Genomic DNA, 22,868 nt, shown 5'->3' on the forward strand with positions numbered 1-22,868 from the left:
AGATTCCAGGGATTAGGGTATGAACATCATCTGTGGGGAGGGAAAGGCATTATTTGGCCTTCTTATAGGACATATGAAAAAGGAAGAAATTACGCGGGAAGAGTGAGGATCAGAAGCATATTATCACTGAAGCTGCGAGAAGGGAACATTTTTAGGAGGGAACGGTATACAAGTCAAATGCTGCCAAGAAGTTAGCTAAGACAAGGGCTGAAAATTGTCCACTACTTCTATAACTAGGCTGTTGTAAACACGACATCAGTGAAGTGGTGGGGGCAGCAGCTAACCTGGAGTAGGTTAATAAAAAAAAATGAAGATAGTAAATATAGACAATTCTTTGAAAAAGCCTAACTATAACAAGTCAATGAGAAAAAAGAATAGTAGGGCATGGGGCAATGGAGTAGGCTGGTCAATGACATTTAGATGCAGAGAAGAAAGGTATAAGACAGCTTAGGAGTTTTTAAGTATAAGAAAAGGGGGCTATTAGTTCCCTTAAAAGCAGGATAAGTTGGGAAGATGAATCAAGAGAAGAGAAAGAAAGAGGAGCCTAGGGAAGAAAGATCCTCTTTGCCACCAAGAGGAAGGAGTGGGATGAAGGTGGACCATAGTTCAGGGAGAGAGAGGAGGCTAAGTGCTTTGCAAAATGATGCTTTGCTCTGAGAGGGGGAGGTAAAAGATCTGCCTACCAGTAGGAAGCTTGACAAAAAAGGTTTAAAATAGTTGTGGGATGAAAACATGAACAAATGACAGAACACAGTTGGTATGATCAGACTGTGATTTTTCTCAGTGAAAACAAAACTACAGAAGTTACAAATTCTCTACAAATTTGCAAGGATTAAGAAGGGAAGCATGATCAGTTTATAGCTACAGGTTCTACAACAGAATGACTTCAGTATATTCTGAATTAAGAATGAGCTGAAGGTTTGGCAATTTTTCTAAATCTTTAAGCAACTCAATGATATATATAATTTGCTAAAATATCAAAACTAGCAAATTTACAGAATCATTTTTAAAATGTGCAATCCACTTCAGTGAGCCATAAATATTTTCATTATGTAGTTTTTATTTTTAGACGAACATTATTATAAAAAAAAGTTCACCTGGAATAAAACCCATTTAAAAAAAAAACACACACACACATACACAGCATCAGTATCAGTACACAGTTAATGAATTGGCTTAAACAAGATTAACCACATGACAGGTCTACTTTATCTTCAGGAGCTTTTCACATTAAGCCATTGGAGCAAATTAAAATGTTTAAACATATACAGTAGGATAATTCTATGAAAAAAATAGATCCCATTAAGGGCATGATTTTAGTCAAACAGTTTATGGTATTTTTTTCAAAAGACTGCAGCATCAACTGCAAACAAAATAAAACCATCTGTAAGGCCATAGGAATAAACTATCATGATTAAATTCACATTTTTAAAAAAGGTAAGAAAATGAAAGAAGTTCTATCAGTTCTTGGCAATAAGAAATGCAGTTGCATACAGCACACACATTTCAATAAATGAAGCAAAAATCTAAAAATATCCCAAAAGTAACTGTTTGCTAATTTTCATTTCTGTATACTTTATTTCAATCTTTTTCATAGTAAACTTGACTCCTAATAATTTTACTAGTCTTAAAAAAAGACTAATCTTACTGTAAAATTTTGCTAGAATTTTAAATTTTATTAGCATACCTTATCTTTCTAGGTCCCACTATATTAGGGATTTCATTTTTAGACATTCCTCTCCACCTCTGGATATAAGAAGGAAAAAGGATTGTCTTTTATGTTAAAAAAAATCTAAAAAACCTGATTGCAGAAACAAGTGCTCAAAATTTGAGATAAGTAAACCAACATAATGAAATGTGGCTTAAAATTTTTAGGCTTAGAAGCTCATCTTTAAAGATTAAAACTAAATTTATAAAGGAATCTAAGTCAAAAAAGGGCTTGAAAAGAGGGCCTGCTTAAATATATCACTTCCTGATCATAAGAAAACCTTATAAGCCTTAATACAGATTCTCAGCATTCAGAACTGGTAAAATGGAGTTAAAAATTCTTACTTAGAAACTTTTGCAAAAATGTATCTATATTGCACGGCTAAATTTATTAATGGACACAGGGTGATAATACTTTTTTTAACATTATTGGATATGACATGTATGTTCTATTCTAAACTAAGCTATCATCTACTTTTTCTAGGAATACCTTCAGCTCAAAACAAAGCAAAACATGTAATCTAAAGTTGGATGCTTAAAGGCTGGGTCACCATTTCTCTACTGGGTATTAGAATACTAGTTAGCTAAATGAGGTATAATTAAAAAATAGTCCTTCAAAGAAAAGAGTAAAGTCTTCTGAAATTTTATAACAAAGACTGCACAAAAATGTTCATGTAAATAGTAAGAAACCCTGCAGCACCTACTAACCGATGCACAGGTAGATTATTTTATCATAATTTGTTGAAGGTAAAATATAGCTAAAATAAGTTCCCAGTGAAACATTTTACAATCAACTGATTTACATGCTACTTAGTTACAGCATATTTTCATTTTCTGATGCCCTCAGGCTCTATTTGAAAAGGTCTTCTAGTCCAATCATTGTCAAACTTAGCACATTGATATTAAAGTGCAGCCACTGAACCACTAATACTGCTGCAAAAATCTTTATGTACCTTATCATAAGACCACAAATATGTTCACAAAACAAAACAAACAAACAAAAACCCCCTAGATTTCTTCAGTTTCAGCAGGGAACAGACAATTATCTGTTACTAAATTCATCTACAAATAGAAAAAATAATGCACTATATGTACATTATTAAGCAAAGTGGAACATTTATTGGGTCATTTTACCATGCAGAAAGTGAGTTTCCTATGGTCTTAGCTCAAATTATATACAATTTAGCAAAGCTAAATGTAAGAAAATAGCAAGGACAATTTATTTTTATATAACAGAGCATATACTCCCAGTTTGCTGCTACTTCAAAGAGCACTAATAGGCTCATCTAACTTTTACAGGCTCTTTCAAAAGGAAGTTCATGGAGACTAGTTATTAACCCAGAGAAGACAAAATAAGAATGAAGAAATACAACAAAAGCAAAGCATTCTGTTAAAAAATAATAATAAAAGCTAACCACAGAATATGTCAGTTTTGGTTTGCAGACAACCCCTGAGATAGAAACCAAAGTGTTAAGACACCAAATAGTCAGAGGTAAAACTAAGAGAATTACATTCATTCATGGTGTCATAGCACTTGCCTTTTAGAAATTATTTTGTTACCATCCAGAAAGCTTAACTGCTTGAATATTTTTTATTCAGAATATTAGTAAATATAAGATGCTTCTAAGAAATTGTTTTTTCTTTTTAAAAATGTATCTAAATTTGAAGATGGTAGACTTACAATCAACTTGCAATCATAGACTTATTGATTATACTGGGACACTAACAGGTAACTATTAACAACAAACAAAACAACTAAGGAGGCTGAAATTTGTCAACAGTAAGTTTAGATTATCACCAAAAATTGCTCTGGCATATTTGAAGCCACTAAATTATTTCTAAGTTTTCAAATATGGAATAAAGGCTGACTGGTCTAAGCACAGAAATGACATATCTTAATTTGAATCAAAATTCTCTGTGGTAACAAACAATCCAATCCATTTCCATTTCCAGTTTTCATTCTTAACTATCTAGCATTATAGCAGCCTTTATAGGCATAACAGGAAGAACAGTTATTAACAGAATTCAATTCCATAGTCTCCTCTTTATTATCCCCTCCTGTGTTAAGACACTGAAGGCTACAAAAGCAACAATGACATTATGATCTGAATTTGGCACATAAGTTAACATTAAAAACCATCTTATGTGATGGCTACATCTACAAAAGGAATACCAGTACCAGTGTTTGGTGAGAAAGGCAACTAAGCTTTTGGTTGGGTTTGGTCCAAATAACTAGACCAAGTTCTATAACAATGAACCTTAACAGATGGAGCTGGGTTCTACACATTCAACAACTGTTTTAAAAGTGAAGCCTTCATCATATTTTCTCTTAATGAAAAAGTAAAATTTTTCTGAGATGATGCACTAGGTGTAATTACTTTTAACTTTTTAAAAACCCCAAAATAGGACCAAAAATCATTATTGTCACCATTACTAAGAACTATCTCTTAAATTTCTATTGACAAGTTCTTCTCTCTCCCTATAAGTATGCTTTCTGCCAACTATAATCTAAATCTAAGTTAATCTTGCAGACAGGGATTATGGTAGAAATTTGGTATTAACTAGTAAGCTAAGGGGTAAACCTAAGAAAAAATATATTATATATATTCTGATGTGACACAACCACAGTTAGATGCTAAAATAAAGCCCTAAATTATGCATTTCTTTCCCTATGTAAAATCTCAGCTCAAGAAGATCACAAATAGAATCAGACAACAATGGTCAAATTTGTTACTAGTTTTAGATAACTAAGTAATTACAATAAGTCCAACATAGGAAAGAAGAGCAAATACAAACCCCAGGAAAAATGAGATTATGGTGATTTCCAAATGCAGTTTCCATAAGATCAGGCAGAGGTAATGAATTTAAAAAGTGATTCATTCAGCTATCCAGACTCTGGTAAAAAGATCAAGAATGAAACAAAAGATCTTAACAATCTGAAGAAAGCTACTGTGGCTGCTGATGAACAAGTAGGCATTTTTATGACTTTCTAAAATAAATTTGATCATAATTTAATGATTCTTATTTAAGAAAATCACAAATCAAAGCCCTTAAACAATTACTACCAATACAATATTTGGCCCTATGAATCAGACCAAGTGTCCTTTAATTTTAGTCTGTCAACCTCTGCTTAATATTCTGTTGTATTTTAAACAACCCCAAATTTGTCTAGAACTTCATGCCACAAAAGTGTGCAAGTATGAGTCTAAGGTGTACAGTAATAAGAAAAGGCTAATACTGATGTGCAAAGTGAAAAAGAAAGATAGCAGCTTTTGCAACAGGCAATAAAAGAAAGAAAAAACCAGCAAGGTCCTGCATGTGTCTCCACTTCATTGCTTCCATGTATAATAAAAAAGGAGCCTATTCTTTTGCTAGGCCACGAGGCTGGATCCACTTGGCATTCTGTGTCGGGAGGTCTAAGTTCAGTGGGTGCTCTCAGCAGCAGCCGGGCAGTGTGACTCTGAGGCCGGGTGACCTGTGCTTTCAGAAAAGCAGGAAAGGGCCTTCTAGGTATGCTGCAGTCTCTCAAAAAGAAAGAGTTCATCAAAGCAGCGAACAACGGAAGAAACTGGTCTTCTTGGATCGGTTTTCTGTTATTTTCACTGGTCCACCTGCCCCTGATGAATTGCTGTCATTCTAAAAAACAGAAGACAAAGTTACCAAGGAAATAAAAGTTTCATGTTTTTATCCCCAATTACTTAAAAATAAACCATACTATGTGAAATGTACATTCTAGTGAAATGTGTACTCTACTAACTGAATTAGAAAGGGAACTAGTTAAGCTCCGGTGTTATCTTTTTCTTTGGAAATGGTGAATAAAAAGAGAAAAATGTTCTTGGGACAGCACTTCTATTTTAATAATATATTAGGTAGGAAAGTCAAATTTCCAATTCAAAGAAATTATAACCAATGGAGTATAACGTTTCAAGGATAGTGATAGAAACAATATTCAGATTCTAGTGTAGAAAATCCTGTTAGATGTAAGAAAAGCTGGTAATATAAAGTGTACAATTAGAGTCAGGAATGGTTAAAACAAACTTTCAAGCCTTTCCTAATGATTAATCACTTAGATAGTTTCAAATTTAAGCAAACATCAAAATCATAATATATAAATATCTGTCACATGAAGGTGAACTAGATAATTTTATGGGAAAAATATAATTTGTGCCATTAGTATTTTCATTATTCCAATCGAAATTAAAGACAGCTTCAGTGCAGGAATAAGGATCCTAAAGAAATGGAAAGAAATCAAAGTCCAACCAGATGAATATGTGAGTCAGGAAAAAGTGAGCTTAATGTGAATATGTTATAATCATGCTCATCCTTATCATCAAATGCCAAATTAAAAAATCCACATAATAGAAATAGAAATTATAAATGATACAAACCATTTTTCTGTTGAGTTTTGTCATTATATCTCGTGCAAGTGTAAAAAATGCCTAAAGGTAAAACAAAAAATTTCATTATTATATATTCATAATGTTTCAAAACAGAAATGGAATTTTTGAAAAGTATTTCATTATATATTACTTTAGAGTTTTTGAGAAAAGAGCATAATTGTAATCATAGTATGCACATTAATATTCCATATTCTTTACAATTATATCACAAACATTTCAAACTGTCTTTCATTCATTCATTAAATATTTTTTTGCATGTAAGATCTGATACAAGTTATGAATAGCTTCCTCAGTACATCAAGAACAAGGCAGATGTGCTGATGTGCAAAGTGAAAAATAAAGATAGCAGCACCCCCACCTTCCCCAGAGCAGGTCACAGTGCCTGGTCTAAGGAAATGCAATTATTGTTTAATGAGTGAATGAATAATTATGCAGTACTCTAGCTCTAATATCTATCTTTGCAAAAATCTCTCTCTCTAATTTCGACTATTAACAGTATGTACAATCTTCTGTGTCTTATCAACTTATATTATCTATTGACCCATACCAAGTATTTTTTAAGCCTGTCATCACTTTTTGTTTCTGCAGTCAAGAACTCCTAAATTTCTTCAATTGTTCCCCTGCTAAATGCACTGCTATGTCAGCCTCATTGTTTCCAGCCACTCCTGATCCCCAAAAACTGTTCAGGAAAAGTATTATTTGCAATCCAATTAAACAAAACGACTAGTGATACTCATGATCAGTATCTCAACGTCACAATGGTTACATATAAGTAAGTTTCTAAGAAAGCTCATCTTAGCTTTTTTTTTTTTTTTTTATGGTTGTAGATGGAGAGTGTGCCTTTATTTTGACATGTGGTGCTAAGGATTGAACCCAGGGATTCACAGTTGCTAGTCAAGAGCTCTGTCACTGAGCTACGCTCCAGGCCTCATCTTAGTTTGTATGAGGCTAACCACACTAATTTAAAGCTTTGGGGAAATTGCTAACTTCTCTAGAACACCTGGCCAGAATAAGCAGCTCAAGCAACTCTTCATTCTATACTTCCACAACTCAATGCTCCCTCTAAGCCATAGCTGTGATCAGGGTGCAGGCACTAAAAGAGACCAGGCCTGCTTCATTAAGCCAGGGTACAGAGATAATCCTGTGTGAGTGATCCTACAGGGCCATCACAGTGAGCAAGCTTTTCTGTTTCTACCATTCATGCTGAGCTAAGGTAAGAGACTGCCTCTTTTCTTGTAGAGGGAAATCCTTTTGTGGCAAGCAGAAGGAAGCATTTTTCTGCTTAACTATGCTTGTATAAATAAATCAGTAGAGACTTCCTGTTTCCCAATACCCATTAGCCAACTTGAAAAGATGAGTGTATTATTTAAAACAAACAAAAAAATGTTCTGATCAGTGTCCACTGGCAAATAAAGTCATTTAAGTCTTGAGTTTTACCCTTCATGTTATGACAGTGAATAACCTAAGATATTAAATGTTGAGGAGGCCAAACATCTGTATTATTAAGTGAAATATTTATTAACACATATTACATGTATTATTTTTTTATGATCAGTTCCAAAAATTTTTTTTAAACAAAGAAAATATTGGTAATTCTGCCCTTGGTAAAGAAAACCTATTCTTAGAAGATTTTAAAAGATGTGATTTTCTTCAACAGCTAACTTAATAAAAATTCATTAAAGCTACTCTCTGACAAACTATCTTATTTCTACCTAATGTCATAATATTACAATGTATTGTTCTTAACCTACTTCACTGTGTACAAAAAGGGAATCTGTTCAATAAAATAGCAGTTTTATTCTCTCTTGGGATAATACAGACATGAAAGTAATTTAACTTGTCTGCTACAGGCTACTACAAGGTGACATGAATGATGACACATGAGCAAAAGACACCTCTTGGCCTGCTTATCCAGGATTTCCAGCTTCCCAAAGAATTACACTGAACTTAAACTGAACTTCTATTTCCTATTTGGTAAATTTTAATCGACAATCTTAAAAAAAAAATCTTTGTGAGGTCTGGACATTAGAAATTCAGCCACCCAAATACCATGTGAAAGTCACAGTGCACAACATGGAGATATGCTCACAAAAGGCTTTTTCACTTGGTCAGAAAACATCAAGGCTTTGAGAATCAATCACTTGAATGTGGGCACATAAAGCACTGGTGCCATTACCAAACATTTTCTTCTTACCTCTTCTACATTTGTACTGGATTTTGCACTGGTCTCCAAGAATTTAATCCCATAGTCAATTGCTAACTGAAAGGCAAACAGAAACCTTAAATCCAGTGAAAGTGACTTGAACATATTTATATTTTTTAGGTTTTTCAAAGTCCCCCAAATAGGTTATCAATTACAGAACTCCTGTTGTTCTCAAATTTCTTTGCTTTCTTCTATTTCACTTGAAATTTAATAATTTAACTTAATAGTAAATGTGGCATAACTTTCATTTAATACACAATGTCAGTACTTCTCTTTGTTCTACTAAACTTTTGGTTCTCTAATATACAGACAAGAAAAATTATGAGATGAATTCCCACTCTTACCATAACTTGGGATTCATTTATCCTTTATGTTTTCTACAAAGGTACAATTCTCCAAATCACTTTTTTTTAAGTTATTTTTTAAGTTGTTGATAGACATACATATATTCATTCATTCATTTGTTTATTTATTTATTTATATGTGGTGCTGAGAATCAAACCCAATGCCTCACACACGTCAGGCAAGTGCGCTACTACTAAGCCCCAGCCCCAGCCCTCTAAGTCACTTTTAATTATTTTTAAATGAACTGGTTTATACTATTGATTTAGAAGAATTATGAATTCTTCCATATTTCCATCTACTCTCAAAGAGTTCCCCAATTCATTTACCACACTAAAATTAAGTGAATGTTTTTAGGGGAAAAGTGTGCAGTCAGATTAAAAAACAAAATGCATTTTGCATGTATCCCTGAAGAAAAAGGATAAAGCAAAATTCTAGGACTCAAAAAGGGAAACCTCTTAAGTTAATTTAGAAAATGCCATAGAATTAAAAAGCTACAAAATATAAATTTTTGCTTTATAGGACACTAAACAGAAAAGCCTACAAATGACATATCTATAGCTTGATCAGTTACAAAAAGTTTATTCATAATGGCCTAAATCCAGTGTATGATAGAATATTCTTAGAAAATAAAATAAACTGGAAAATGATTGTTGAAACTCTACTTATCCTTTTTTCCCCCCTCCAAATTGTTTTAACTTCAAAACTGGGTTTTTCACACAGATCTGGAAGAAACAGCCTGAACTCTAAGCTGCAGAAAATCTTAAAAAGGATCAATTTGTATCTCCCAGAAAACATTAGCAAATTCTTTAGGAGTGAGTCATGACGACACAGTATAAGGAGTTGGATCCTGAATACTAATTCACACCATTCAAGTATGGATTACATCTCTTGTTGCTGACTCCATTCTCAAGAATTAAAACACATATTTTAAAAACTTAGATCAATAATTAAATAATATTAAGAAAATGAAGACTTAATGTAAGTAGATTCCAACTTTTATTCAATTCAAATTTACCTTCTCCCCTCTCTCTTTTGACACTTGTCTTTTGTCATTCATATCACATTTGTTACCAAGGATCATTCTTTCAACATCTGAAGAGGCATGCTGCAAGAAGAAAATAGTACACTATAAAAACAGCCTGAGAAAAATCACAGCTATTCAACAGGAAAATCCTAACCTGTCAGAAACACATCAATGTATTTAATAATAAGACAAATAATCTTTCATTCAACACAAGGCCTGATTCAGAGAAGAGTTAAAGATGGGAGGAGGGGAATGCTACAGCTTAGAGCCTTGCAGAGCCTATATAAACTCCTTCCCCATAGGTTCCCAGTCATCATTCTCATGGCTTTTTGTACATAAAGACATGGGGTGGGAGTGGGCAGTAAGCGCGGGGAGGGGGGACCAAGCAAGACAGAAAAACATGATAGTGATCCAGTGGAGAAATATTTTGGATTCCGAACTATTTAAAAAATAAATTTATGTGGATTAATATAAACGTGTACAAAGTTATTTCAGAGTACAATTTCTGAAATGTCAAAAGTATTCTGGAATTAAGCCAAACTTCAAATACCTTCATTTAACATGGAGAAAATGAAGGGAAAAAGTTGCCAGAGTAAAAATATAGTTTAGCTAGTCATACAGCAGGTAGAATTGATAAAACTGGGAATTAAATGTCCTAATTCTGATTCTCCATTTTAAAGGCTGTGCAAACACTGGCAAGTCACTTACTTCTGGCCTCAGTTTCTATATGAATAAAATGGGGACTAGGATAAAATTATTTCCAAGATCTGGCCCAAGTTTAAAATTCTGTAAAATTGCTCCTCTGTCTACAACCCACAGCAATCAGACTGGCAGCACCAGAGATCTTCATGGAGTGCAAAGAGAAGGACTAGCCTTCCTACATCCTACATCTCTCTCAGCAGCCTGGCTGCCTCAGAGAAAGACAGAAGGGCCTTATATAGTAAGCACTCACCAGGACTCCTCTCCAGTATCATCATTCTCTTTCCATACATACCTCTTCAATGTTTCTTATCCAATTTTTAATGTTGTCAAAGGATTTTTCATTTGTGATGTCATACACCAGCATAATTCCCTATAAGAGGAAACTTTATATAGTACTTTATATAGTACTTCATATATTTAAAGTTATAGTATATAATGTCAATGTACTCCTACCCTCCAGAAACCTTTTGTTCCTTTTTTCTTTAAAAAGGGATTCATAATGTATTTGAAAAGTACAGAGAAAAATAAATTCTTCCATTGCTTCACCATGTAAATAAATACTCTTTATCTTCATTGTTAACCTTTAATGAATTAGTGATTGTGGTAAAGGTAATACACCTCTTCTACCTGACCTCATATGATAACAATCAGCACCAACTGGAACTGAAGGCAAGTTTAAGTTAAAATAAAGGTAAATTAAAAGGAGGAGGTAATCACTTCCATTCCAAGTAGAAATCATCTTGCTTCTTAGTTCTCCACTAAGAATGAGACCACACTGCTTTAAATTTTTTATATAGGTTGATCAAAATGTCATCATTTATTCTAAGTAAATTATCGACACTTAAAATTTAATGTATTTGTTATGCAGGTGTAATGAAAGGCCCTGTCATCACATTTTTAAAGATCCCACATCTGGTATTTCTAAAAGGTTCATCTAACATTTGCAAGTTAACAAGCCCATAATCTATATCCTCAGACCACTTTTTGATTCTACATGTTAGATGTGCTCACCATTCAACAAATATTTAGTGAGCATCCACTATATGCCTAATACAATAATATTAGGTGCTAATAGCAATGAATAAGATAGTCAAGTTCCCTTCCTCTTGGGGATGGCTAGCAAAGAAAACAATGAATCAATAATTATACAATTAATTAAAATTTTGATAGCTGCTATGAAGAAGCATGAGGAGCTCTAAGCTCGCATGTCAGGGATGTAATCTTAAGCTGAATGAAAAGCTGGAATAGTGAGAGATTTCTCTGATAAAATGACATTAAAGCCAAGGTCTGAGGACTGAATAGACTTACACTGGGAACAAGGGGTTAGGGATAGGGTGAAGACAGGAAGCCCATGGATATCTGGGGCAAATAGCAGAAATAAAAATATCTCACTGGAATGGAAGGCCCAGAGCCCAAGACAGCTGGGCAACAATGCATAGATCTACTGAGAATAGGGCACAAGATGAGGCCAAAGATATAGACAGGGCTAGAAGTTCCTTAGGTACCATTGTCAAGACATCAGTCATTACATTATCTCCTTCAGTCACCACAAACTAAACTAAGTAAAATATCAGATTGTTTCAGTCCCCTCCCGAATCTTTTGTTAGGCTCTCTGAGCTCAATTGTTCAACCTTCAAAGACTCTAAGCATATTGAATTTCATCATAATTCAAGGCTTCAACTTGGTTGGGCCCGGCTTGGGCCTAATTCATTTACTTAGCTGTTTTTTTGGGGGGTGTGGAGGGTGTGGGGGCGTTAGACCCAGCATTCTATCACTAAACTATACCTTTAGCCTCTGGCTTAGGCCTAAAAGCCAGAGATAAAGCCCTGATTTGGGCCTGAGGTTCTAGGCATGGTTCAGTACCCCTTTGCTTCTAAGCTGCCTTATTCACCACTGTATTCCCAGCACCACACATGACTTGCCCAGAGTCGAGCAATATAAATGCACTGAAGAGATGAGGCATTTTAGAGAGGAAAATAACCAAGTGATGAAGTTATGATAACATGGATAAGGGCAGAATATAGCAAAGAAAGACCTGGCAGTAAAGATTCACCAGATTCTAACTCTCAAAGAGTCTTGGATCATTCTGTTACTTCCTGACCAGCTAGTATAATGTTGGTCAAGGAGACACCAGAGAAATGAGCCATAAGCAGGGGATTGGGGGGAAGAGGTTGTGAGAGATAAGGGATGATGGCAGCAGGGCTGAGTGACAAAGGGGTCAAGAAATAGACACTTAGTCAAAAATATATGAACACCTCAGAATACAGAAGAGTTCTAGGATATCTACAAGCTAATTGCCTGATTATTATGAAGACCAATGGCAAAATATAGTTATTAAACCTAACACATCACCCGAAAACCTTTTAAAATATCTTGTTTTCACATTTAAAAAAATTATTTTCTCTCACTGAATTAGATTCCAGCTTGACTCATATAATAAGAGTAAATGAATATTCATGTTTTACTTTCACCTCAAGAGTTATAAAACCCTAAAGCACACTCACCATGGCTCCTCTATAGTATGCTGTTGTGATTGTTCGGAATCTTTCCTGACCTGCTGTGTCCCTAAAATTTGAAACAAAAGAGAGAACAGTTTCAAAAGTCATCACAGCATCACTGAGAAGAGGCCTCACGCTGGAGGAGATGGAATTCTAGTTTTCTCATAGTGAAGTGGTTGCAAAGGAGAGGAGAATGAGACACAAAGAGAGCCCACTGTGCATCTGTGAGATGGAGGCAGTGGCGGCCACAGGAGCCTGTCAGAAGCTCAAATGACTTGGAGGAAAACCTTGGACCCTGCTGATAAAAGCAGCAACAGAAAATACACAGGTCCTGCTAGGAACTGGCATAGTCAAACACATGTGGGAGGGAACAGGGAATAGTTTTCAATTCTTAGACTCTCAGAAGTAGCAATAATCCTTCTTATAAGTGATTAATGATTAAGGCATTTTCCTTTCTTGACTGAACGTGTGACTTCTGTACAAAGCAAACAACTGAACTGGATTTACTACTGTGTGCATTCTGCTCAGCAAACCATAATAAAATAGATCTCCCCAAAAATATTTTCAGCAGTGGAGTCCATGATTACCCGGGAGCTTAAAGCTCAACACATCATTCTTGATGACGTTTTCAAAGACTTTCAAACATGAACACTTCAAAGTTATATAAGCTTTCACATATTCTTGGTTTTTGTCTGGTGGCACACCATTAAAATATATTCTGAAGGGCCAGGGTATAGCTTGGTGGTAGAGTGCTTGCCTATTATATGCAGGGTCCTGTGGTTCAATTAATGCTCAATTAATGGTGGGACAGAAAGATGACAGACAGACACACATACATACACACACACAGTTATTAATTAGTAGTAATCCTATAAAAGAAGTCAAATTTTCTTAATATTTGTGAAATCAATATTCTCATATTTGCTACTTACAGCCAGAACTAATTTGCTCCCTGTGCTACTCAAACTAAATTGTACAATTTAATTGGAAGGGAGAAAGAGGCATTTGTGGAAATACATGAAGAAACAAGGGAAATATAGTAAATGAAAAACAATAAATACCTTAACATTTATATATACCTTACAAAATACTTTCACATTGTGCTCACATGATGCCCATTACAGCCCAGCATGTGTGAAAGTATTACATCATCCTCATTTGCAAAAGCGGATACAGGCTCAGGAAGGCTGGGGACTCATCTCTGCCACTAAAAAAGCTTGAATAAGACTCAAGCTTTTTTAGTGGCAGAGATGTACAGCACAGGGCCAAGTTTCACATCAATGCCTGATAAGCCCTATCTTGTCATTCTTTTGCTGATTAGATACACAGGGTACTTGTTTTGCATACAGCAAACAAATCATAGGGGCAAAAGATGTCAAGCACTTTTGAGCAGGTTAACCATATTTTCTTTTCTTTACATACACTACTAATTTAGAAACAGCTTTGCAGTAAGGATGGAAAAGAAACCCTGCTACACTAAATGGAGGTTGTGAAGTCTGAATGGAGAATATTTTTCTGCTGAGAGTAATAATAGTTCAGGGCCATGATGTTTTGGCTACTATATTAGTTCATTTTGTATTACTATAACAAAATTCCTAAAGCAGGTCATCTCATAAGGAAAAAGAGATTCATTGATTCATTAGGCTTGGGATATAGTTCAGTGGTAGAGAACTTGCCTAGCATGTATAAGGCCCCAAGTTTGATCCCCAGCACCACGAGACTGGGGGGGGGGGGCGCGTCATGTGCGCAAGCCCAAGTGGGGTAGCTTTATTTAGCTCACAGTTTTGGAGGCTCAAAAAAACACTATCTCAGCTCTAGTGACAGTCCCCTTAGCTGCATCATATCATGGAGGATGGTAGTAAAGGGAACACTTCAGGAGGAAGGGACTGTGCATCTCAAGACAGGAAAACAGAGTGAGTCAGGGGTCAGGCTCAGGATTTCCTGACAAATTGCTTTTGTGAGAACTCACTCCAGGAGACCAGTATTCCCTTTTTGTGGGCAATGCCCCAAGTAACCTAAGGTCCTCCCACTAGGACCCACTTCTTAAAGGTTCCACATTTTCTCCCAGTCACACTGGGGAACAAGCTTCTGACACATGGATCCTTGGGAGACAAACTGCATCTAAACCACTGTAGCTATTCTATACTAAGTTCTAATTAGCTAATCACCCACGGACTCTGAGAAACATTCCTTATTGCTATGATCAGGACTGCCTAACACAGAATCAGAAATTCTTTTTATTGCCCTCTTTAAAAATTATTTTTCTATCTTTAAAATATTTTTTCTTACTAAACATCAATAGAGGAAAAGGGCAGCCTATGGGAACCTTCACAGTATTTTCTAATGAAACATACTGGGAACCACTAGATTAGCCTACTACATAAATTTGACACCATGCTCCAGGACATTTGGATGGTTGTCTCAGCATTATCACTAACCCAGCAATATGCCCCCTCAGATTAACTTAACCACTCCAAATCCTAGTCTCCTCCTCAATTAAAGAAGGGCTGGAGGTGTGCTTCAATAAAATATTCTAGTTCTATCCTAGTTCGGAGATTCAAAGGAGAAAAAGAAAAACTGAGGGGCATCTGGGTTGGTTCTACAGTTTAGCTATTGTGAATTGTACTACTATAAACATTGATGTGGCTGTGTCCTGTAGTATGCTGTTTTTCGTCTTTTGGGTATAGACAGAGGAGAAGGATAGCTGCGTCAAATAGTGGTTCCATTCCCAGTTTCCAAGGAATCTCCATCCTACTTTCCATATTGGCTGCACCAATTTGAGGTCCCACAAGCAGTGTATGAGTGTACCTTTTTCCCCACATCCTCGCCAACACTTATTGTTGTTTGTCTTCATAATAGCTGCCATTCTGACTGGAGTAAGATGATATCTTAAGGGTAGTATTGATTTGCATTTCACTAATTGCTAGAGATGATAAACACTTTTTCATAAATTTGTTGATTGATTGTATATCCTCTTCTGAGAAGTGTTTGTTCAGGTCCTTGGCCCATTTACTGATTGGGTTGTTTTTTTGGTGCTTAGCTTTTTGAGTTCTTTATATACCCTAGAGATTAGTGTTCTATCTCATGTGTGAGGCGTAAAAATAAAGCTGATATGTATTACAGGATGAAGTTATGAAGTCTGAAGTGTTTCAAAACCTGAAACTCAAAATGTTCCAAAATCTGAAATCCCAAATATCAAAAAAACAAAACAACAAAGAAACTTATATGTGCCAACATACAAGTATGAAATTCCACACATTAAGTTTTGTTTCATGTACAAAATTATTGAAAACATAGTATAAAACGAAACCTTTTGTAGGAGGTGGGGCCTAGTAGGAGGTCCTTGCATCATTGGGAGAATCCCTTAACAGGGACTGTGGGACCCTGGACACTTCCCTGCTCTTGCTTCCTGGCTCACAAAGTGATTGGTTTGCTTTTTATCATGTGCTCCCTGACATTGCCATCTGGTACCCTCTGGATGGCAACTAATGGGTCTGCCTGATCTTTGAATGCAATCTCCAAAACTGTGAGCCAAAATAAACCTTTTCTCTTTATAAGTTAATTGTCTCAGATATTTTAATATAGTGACATAAAGGTAATAAAGAAGAGAGCAATCAGCCCAAAGTCCTTGATTTAGAGACACTGTGGCTAGAGCTTAGCTCTGTATTTTCTATTCAGGGTTTGTACTACTTCACCTTTTGCCTTATCTGATTTCATAGTTGTAATAACTGCAATGAATAAGTAAAATACATGTTTTAGGATTTAGTTTCCTCCTGCATAAAATTAGAGCTTGGGAAGAATGAGCTCCCAGATCTCTTCTGGCTATCAGAGTTAACTGTATCATGCTTCGCCTTCCCACTCTTACTGAAGATACCTTTGAAGGATGCTAAGTACTTACCCATTTCCCCTTGGTTCAATAAAGAAAAGATCTTTCGGCTATCATAAGATGCCTTTAAACCATTATAACTCACATTTTAATTCCCACTCTCAATTCCCAATTAAAATAGAAACTCTGTGTGTGTGTGTGTGTGTGTGTGTGTGTGTGCGCGTTTTCCCCCACTTCCAGTACTTACCATATCTGAAGCTTAATTTTCTTTCCATCTAGTTCTATCGTTCTGATTTTAAAATCAATTCCTGCCAGAAAAACAAAGAAGGATATGCTAAGTTTCTTCAAATCGAATCCAAGTCTTATTAGGAAGAGGACAAAGATTTCTATTGAAAAGAAAGCTCTCCAACGCACTGGAAAATGTGAGCACAGAGAGGGTGTGAATGGTATGTTTCCTCTGAATACAGGCTGAAGAAAGGAATGCTAATTACTCTGCAAAGAATTCCCACACATGTTAAATGCAACGTATTATATGCCTCATTATTTTGACACAAATGGACCACATTCTGCAAAGTTACATAATTTAGATAGAGAACATGCCATATTTTCTACTTCCTGAAATACATTTAATAGCAATGTTTCCCACCCCTCAACCCCCATCCTTTCCTAAAGAAGGCCATGGGACCTCTCTAAAATGTCTCTCTTCATCTTTTTTCATTTCTTTCTTTGGAACCTGCAACTAAGAAGAAACAAAACAGCCTATTTGATGGCAGGGGAGGGAAGCCAGCATTTTATACAGTTAGCAAGCATTTTATATACATTTTAATAAACGTCCCCATAGATTACTGCTTAGAAGTAAAAAGTCAGAATGGTTTTTAGCCCTGGCTGAACTTCAGAATTACTTGCAGAACTTAAACAAATAAACAAACACAAAAAGAAAAAACAAAAAACAAACAGAAAAATACCTCATGACTAGGCCTGCCTCCTTCCCCAAATTCTGAGATTCTGTCTTAACATATTAAGAGTAGTTTTGATTTGTTACAATTATTTGCAATTTCTCTAATTGCAAATAATTGTAACAAATAATTGAGTCTTAGGCAATCATAGCAGCCAAGCTTTAGTCAAATCAGGTTTCATTAAGGCAAATGCCAAGTTTTAATCCATCCAGCTATCTCTGTACCTTGCTTCTGTTTTCTGTATGTCACTTCCCCTTTATAGTCTCAGATTCTATCTTAACATATTAAGGGTGGAACCTGGGCATTAGCATTTTAAAAACTTTCCAGATGATTTTTATCTGAAGCTGGAGTTATGAAATGCTCAACAGAGCCTGACAGATGCCATGTGAAAGTCCTTTGGGGCTCTGACACTTCAAAAGTTCAACCTCTCCCTCACATACTTCCCCTCATTCTGGTAGCTCAAAACTTATTTATGGATTTCTTTTTTTTTTTTTTTAATTTTATTTTTAATATTTTTTTATTTTTTAGTTCTCGGCGGACACAACATCTTTGTTGGTATGTGGTGCTGAGGATTGAACCCGGGCCGCACGCACACCAGGCGAGCGTGCTACCAGTTGAGCCACATCCCCAGCCCATTATTTATGGATTTCTACTACAAAAAAAAAACCACACAGCCACAGCCTTTAACAATTATCAGCATGCTCTGTCATATTTTAGGAATTAGCTTTCCGAGCAGATCATCTGGTGAATACGATCCAGTAGCAATTTGCTAAATGCTTATCATCTGGCTACTCAGCTTTGTTTTAGATTTCTCTATTCTTTTGCATTCTGCACAGTGGTTTCTAAGACATTTTGAAAAAAACATGTAAATTATGCGTCTTCTAGATTATTTTGAACATTAACTGCATTTGAGGTGAGAGCCTTCAATAGGTATGTTCCTTCATCTAGAGACTGAAAGTACCCAAAGAGGCTGCTTCTCAGCTCCAGCTTTAAATACCACAGGCTTAAACCAATCGGATTCCCCCCACTTCTTCTCTTAGTGGTACTTTTCCCTTAGAGAGCCTTTTTAGGTACTCTTGTAAATCCTGACAAAGACAAAAACCACACTCAGGCTAATCTAAAAAGTCACTTCTTAATCACTCTTTCCCCTCATTGGACTAACAAATACAATCCGATACCCAAAATCCCCAGGTTACATGGTTCACATTACTTCTAAGGTACCTCCCTCAGTACTGCAGTATCTGCAGTGGTGACAAAAATTTACTTCCACAGCATAAATGTTATTGCTAGAATCCCACAGAATTTATTGTTACCATCACTAATTTCAGACTGAATAAGCAATGATTTTTATTGTGATTCATCTTTTTTACATACCTCCAAATCTGGTGTAATAAAAGACCCTCTGAGAGACTCTCCTCTACCCTTACCTCCTTTTGGTGGCAACAAGAACAGTGCTCAACACATGGGAGGCACTCAAATAAATGTTTCTTAATACCATTTAACTGTACACTTAAAAACTACCAAGTGCAAATTTTATAATATGTTTTTTCTTAAAGCATAAGTACTTTAAAAAAAATTTTTTTTAGTTCTAGTTGTAGAGGGACACAATATCTTTATTTATTTTTATGTGGTGCTGAGGATCAAACCCAGTGCCTCATACGTTCAGGGCAAGCACTCTACCACTGAGCTACAGCCCCAGTCCATGATATGAGTTTTTTTTAACCTTCTTAAATCAAACTAAATTTGGCCTGAAAAAGCCTCCTTTCCAGTCCTTGTATCTGAAACTGCAACCTAATTCAGTACTAAACAAACTGAAAAACCTAACTTAGGAATTTGCTTTGTAACAAATAATTGAGTCTTAGGCAATCATAGCAGCCAAGCTTTAGTCAAATCAGGTTTCATTAAGGCAAATGCCAAGTTTTAATCCATCAAGCTATCTCTGTACCTTGCTTCTGTTTTCTGTATGTCACTTCCCCTTTGTAGTTCCAGTCTCAATGAATCTGTCCCTGGTTCTAGGAGTTGCCAAATTCATGAACTGCTCTTTGCTCAATTAAACTCCATTAAGTTTAATTTGTCTAAAGTTTTTCTTTTAACAAAACCACCAAGAAAGGAGGAAATCATAACTTTCAACCTATCTAGAGCATACCTGAAGAATAACTTAAAGGACAAATGTCCAACATTCATCATTAACATAGCTCATTCACATTTTAAATAAAAGATTATATACATAAATCAAAATGCCTGTTCAAGTCAGACAAGGTGGTACACACCTGTAATTCCAGCTACTTGGGCGGCTGAGTAGAAGAATCACAAGTTCAAGGCCAGCTTAGGCAATTTAGTGAACTCTATCTCAAAATAATATAAAAGATCTGTAAATATATGTAACTCACTAATCGAGTGCTTGCCTAGCATGTGCAAAGCCCTGGGTTGTTCAATCCCCAGTGTTGGAGGAAAAAGAAAAAAAAGTATATTCAGATTAACAATTACCTTATTCTGACTTATTAAAATGGTACTTCCAGGTCTTTAAAGGTTGATTTGCCCACAGTTGAGGAATCAAAGGCAACTATTTTACTACCTTCATTCAATGAAGTCATTTTGAGGTTCCCTTAAAGTCTCACTCTCCATTTCAGAAACTTTCTCCTAACCTATTTTACTTATTTACTTTTATATTTGTTAAAAGTACTGCCTTTCTGTTATTTGAGGAATTTCTAAAAGATGGTAATATTTAACTATCATCACACTAGTCAGAGCTTTAATATTTGTAAGTGTGAACTGTGGCATTAAGATTTTTTTATTTATGCTGCTTTCAAGAGCTAGTCGACAAACAAGTGCTGTTAAGCACAAGTCAAGTAAGCAAATACAGAAGAAAGCAAATAGGAACCTAAAAGAGGTAGCATTTTTACAATGAAGGAATTTCACTAAAAATGGAACATATTAAGATTATTGAAAAGCACTGAACTGGAAAGTCAAAAGTCTTAGATTATAGGTTAGGTTCCATCACTGACAATTTTGAGACAGATTATTTAACTGCTCTATACCTCTGTATCCTCATCCATAAAAAGGGATAAGAGGATCTAATTATATAAATTAGATGTGTGTGAACAGCTCTGGGAACTCTGAAATTCGATGTAGAATTCAGATTCTATTATCCTATAGCTCTTGTCACTTCATATGTGGATTATTGGTAATGGCTTCCCAGAACACTGTGCCAACCTCTTCCTGGTCTAATTCACCTACATGCCTCTGCCAGAGTAACTTTCAATAATCTCTGTAGTAGAGTCAGTACACATTAAAGAAGGTGAATTAAGAAGATGAGATTTAACTTCCTGAGCCTGGCAATTTCAACCTTTCCCACTCGATGCACTGTTTTCCTGCACTGCATCATCAAATCTTTAATTTAGGCTTTTGGTTTCTCAGTGAGCTCCATACTTCCTTTCCTCTTCTTGAGTGATCACTTCACTTTGTAGCCTAAGGATGTCATTCCACCTATGCTGTTCTCTCCCTTCTCTCCTTAGCTCTTCACTCAGCCATGTCCATCCCTGCCTCAATACCTGGCTTTTACAGTGATTTAATCCTGTGTTAGTGAGGTTTGTTAACATATTGCTCTTCAATTTCTCTCAAATTAAGCAAGGCCATATTCTCTCTCTATTTTTTTAACATTTTTTTTAGTTGTAGGTAGACAAAATACCTTTATTTTATTTTATTTTTTTATATGGTGCTGAGGATCAAACCCAGTGCCTCATGCATGCTAGGCAAGCACTCTTCCTCTGAGCCACAATCTCAGCCCCTCAGCCATATTCTCTTTGAAAGTTAAATTTAACACAGAAACATGTATATAGTAGACATTTAAAGGTTAAATGCATACTTAAGTGAAGGTTAAATACTACTAAGTGTGAAGATGGCTAAAACAACCTTGGAAATACAGTTTTCTTAATATATTAAAGTAACAAGTTAGAATACTGAGAAATCTTGTTCTAAGAAGAAAATAAGGATACACTATAATTGACTTAATAATATCTGTATTATTAATAATAAACATTAAGTTTAATATTTATAGAAAGGCAACTTTCTGAGGCTACTCTAGGGGTTAAAAGAATAATAAACAGTAAAATCATATCAATTAGGATGCTTTTAGCTTCGAATAACAGGAACCCCAAATCAAACTAGCTTGAAGTAATTTGCTGACTCATATAACAAGCTCAGTGGTGAATTGGGGTTCAGGGTGTAATCTAATAGTTTTGGCTCATTTTTCTGTGTCTCTCTTAGGCTCTGTCCTCCTCGCGGTATCAATTTTATTCTCTTACTGATAGCAGTTTCTGACCACAACAACAATACTAAGAAGAAAAGAGATCATTTTCCTGGGCCTCTCTCCTAAAAGTGAGAACATTTTTCCCCAAAGCCTCAAATGATTTTTCCCTCAACTCTCATTTCTTGATGTTAACCTTGGGAATGCCATGTTCTCTGGGGTAAAAGCTGAATTCCTGAACCAATCACTGCCACAGGGAGTTATCAAGATTGGATTAATCTAAGTCTATTGCTAAATTTGGATTAATCAAGGCCTATCCCTGAAGCTCAGTCATTCCCCCAATCCAAAAGTCTGCTAAAAACAGCAAGAATGGAAAGGCAGCTAGCATCAATCTATAATATTATTCAAATCTAATTAATAAAATTTTATATTCACAGCTATATGAAATGAACAAATCATAACAGTTTTCACTTCGACTCTGTCATGAATGTTATTACATTTAGCAATAAACTGTAGTATTTCTCTGAAGATAATTTTGTCTAGCGTCAGTCAAGAATCAGAAAATAATAATAAAAAAAAAGATGATGAAGAACCCAAGCAGATGCATGACATCTTGTGCTACAACCAGGAGAGTCCTCTAGCCTGCCTGCTTGTCTCCCCACCCTGAATGATTAGAAACTGAAAAGTAGGTGACTGTCATGCAGAGAGTAGCAAGAACCACAGCTTGTCTTGGTAGTGAGGATACAATTTATTTTTAAGGAGTATATAACCTTAAAAAGAAACATTGCTTCTGAAAGGATTATATTTAGGGCTCTCAAAAAGCTCTTCACATTTCTATACCCCTTGAAAGATCACAATTTTTGGCAGTACATAACATAATAATTCATGTTCAAAATGATAACCTTAAAAAGAAACATTGCTTCTGAAAGGATTATATTTAGGGTCAAAAAACTTCACATTT

General features: G+C 35.5%; 1 protein-coding gene across 1 annotated transcript in view; it reads right to left on the reverse strand.

Moving 5' to 3' along the window:
- Positions 1-1,040: 1,040 nt before the first annotated feature.
- The window catches only part of Rab8b (RAB8B, member RAS oncogene family), a 64,945-nt gene continuing 43,117 nt past the window's right edge, over positions 1,041-22,868 (reverse strand). Inside the window, exons 2-8 of the mRNA XM_005316658.5 lie at positions 16,953-17,013; positions 12,886-12,946; positions 10,674-10,751; positions 9,671-9,760; positions 8,302-8,367; positions 6,096-6,146; positions 1,041-5,343 (exon numbers count right to left, since the gene is read on the reverse strand). Coding sequence (XP_005316715.1) covers positions 5,251-5,343; positions 6,096-6,146; positions 8,302-8,367; positions 9,671-9,760; positions 10,674-10,751; positions 12,886-12,946; positions 16,953-17,013 — 500 coding nt within the window. The 3' untranslated portion in view covers positions 1,041-5,250. The remainder of the gene's footprint in view (positions 5,344-6,095; positions 6,147-8,301; positions 8,368-9,670; positions 9,761-10,673; positions 10,752-12,885; positions 12,947-16,952; positions 17,014-22,868) is intronic.

Source organism: Ictidomys tridecemlineatus, chromosome 5, assembly GCF_052094955.1.
Source record: "Ictidomys tridecemlineatus isolate mIctTri1 chromosome 5, mIctTri1.hap1, whole genome shotgun sequence".
Taxonomy (NCBI): domain Eukaryota; kingdom Metazoa; phylum Chordata; class Mammalia; order Rodentia; family Sciuridae; genus Ictidomys; species Ictidomys tridecemlineatus.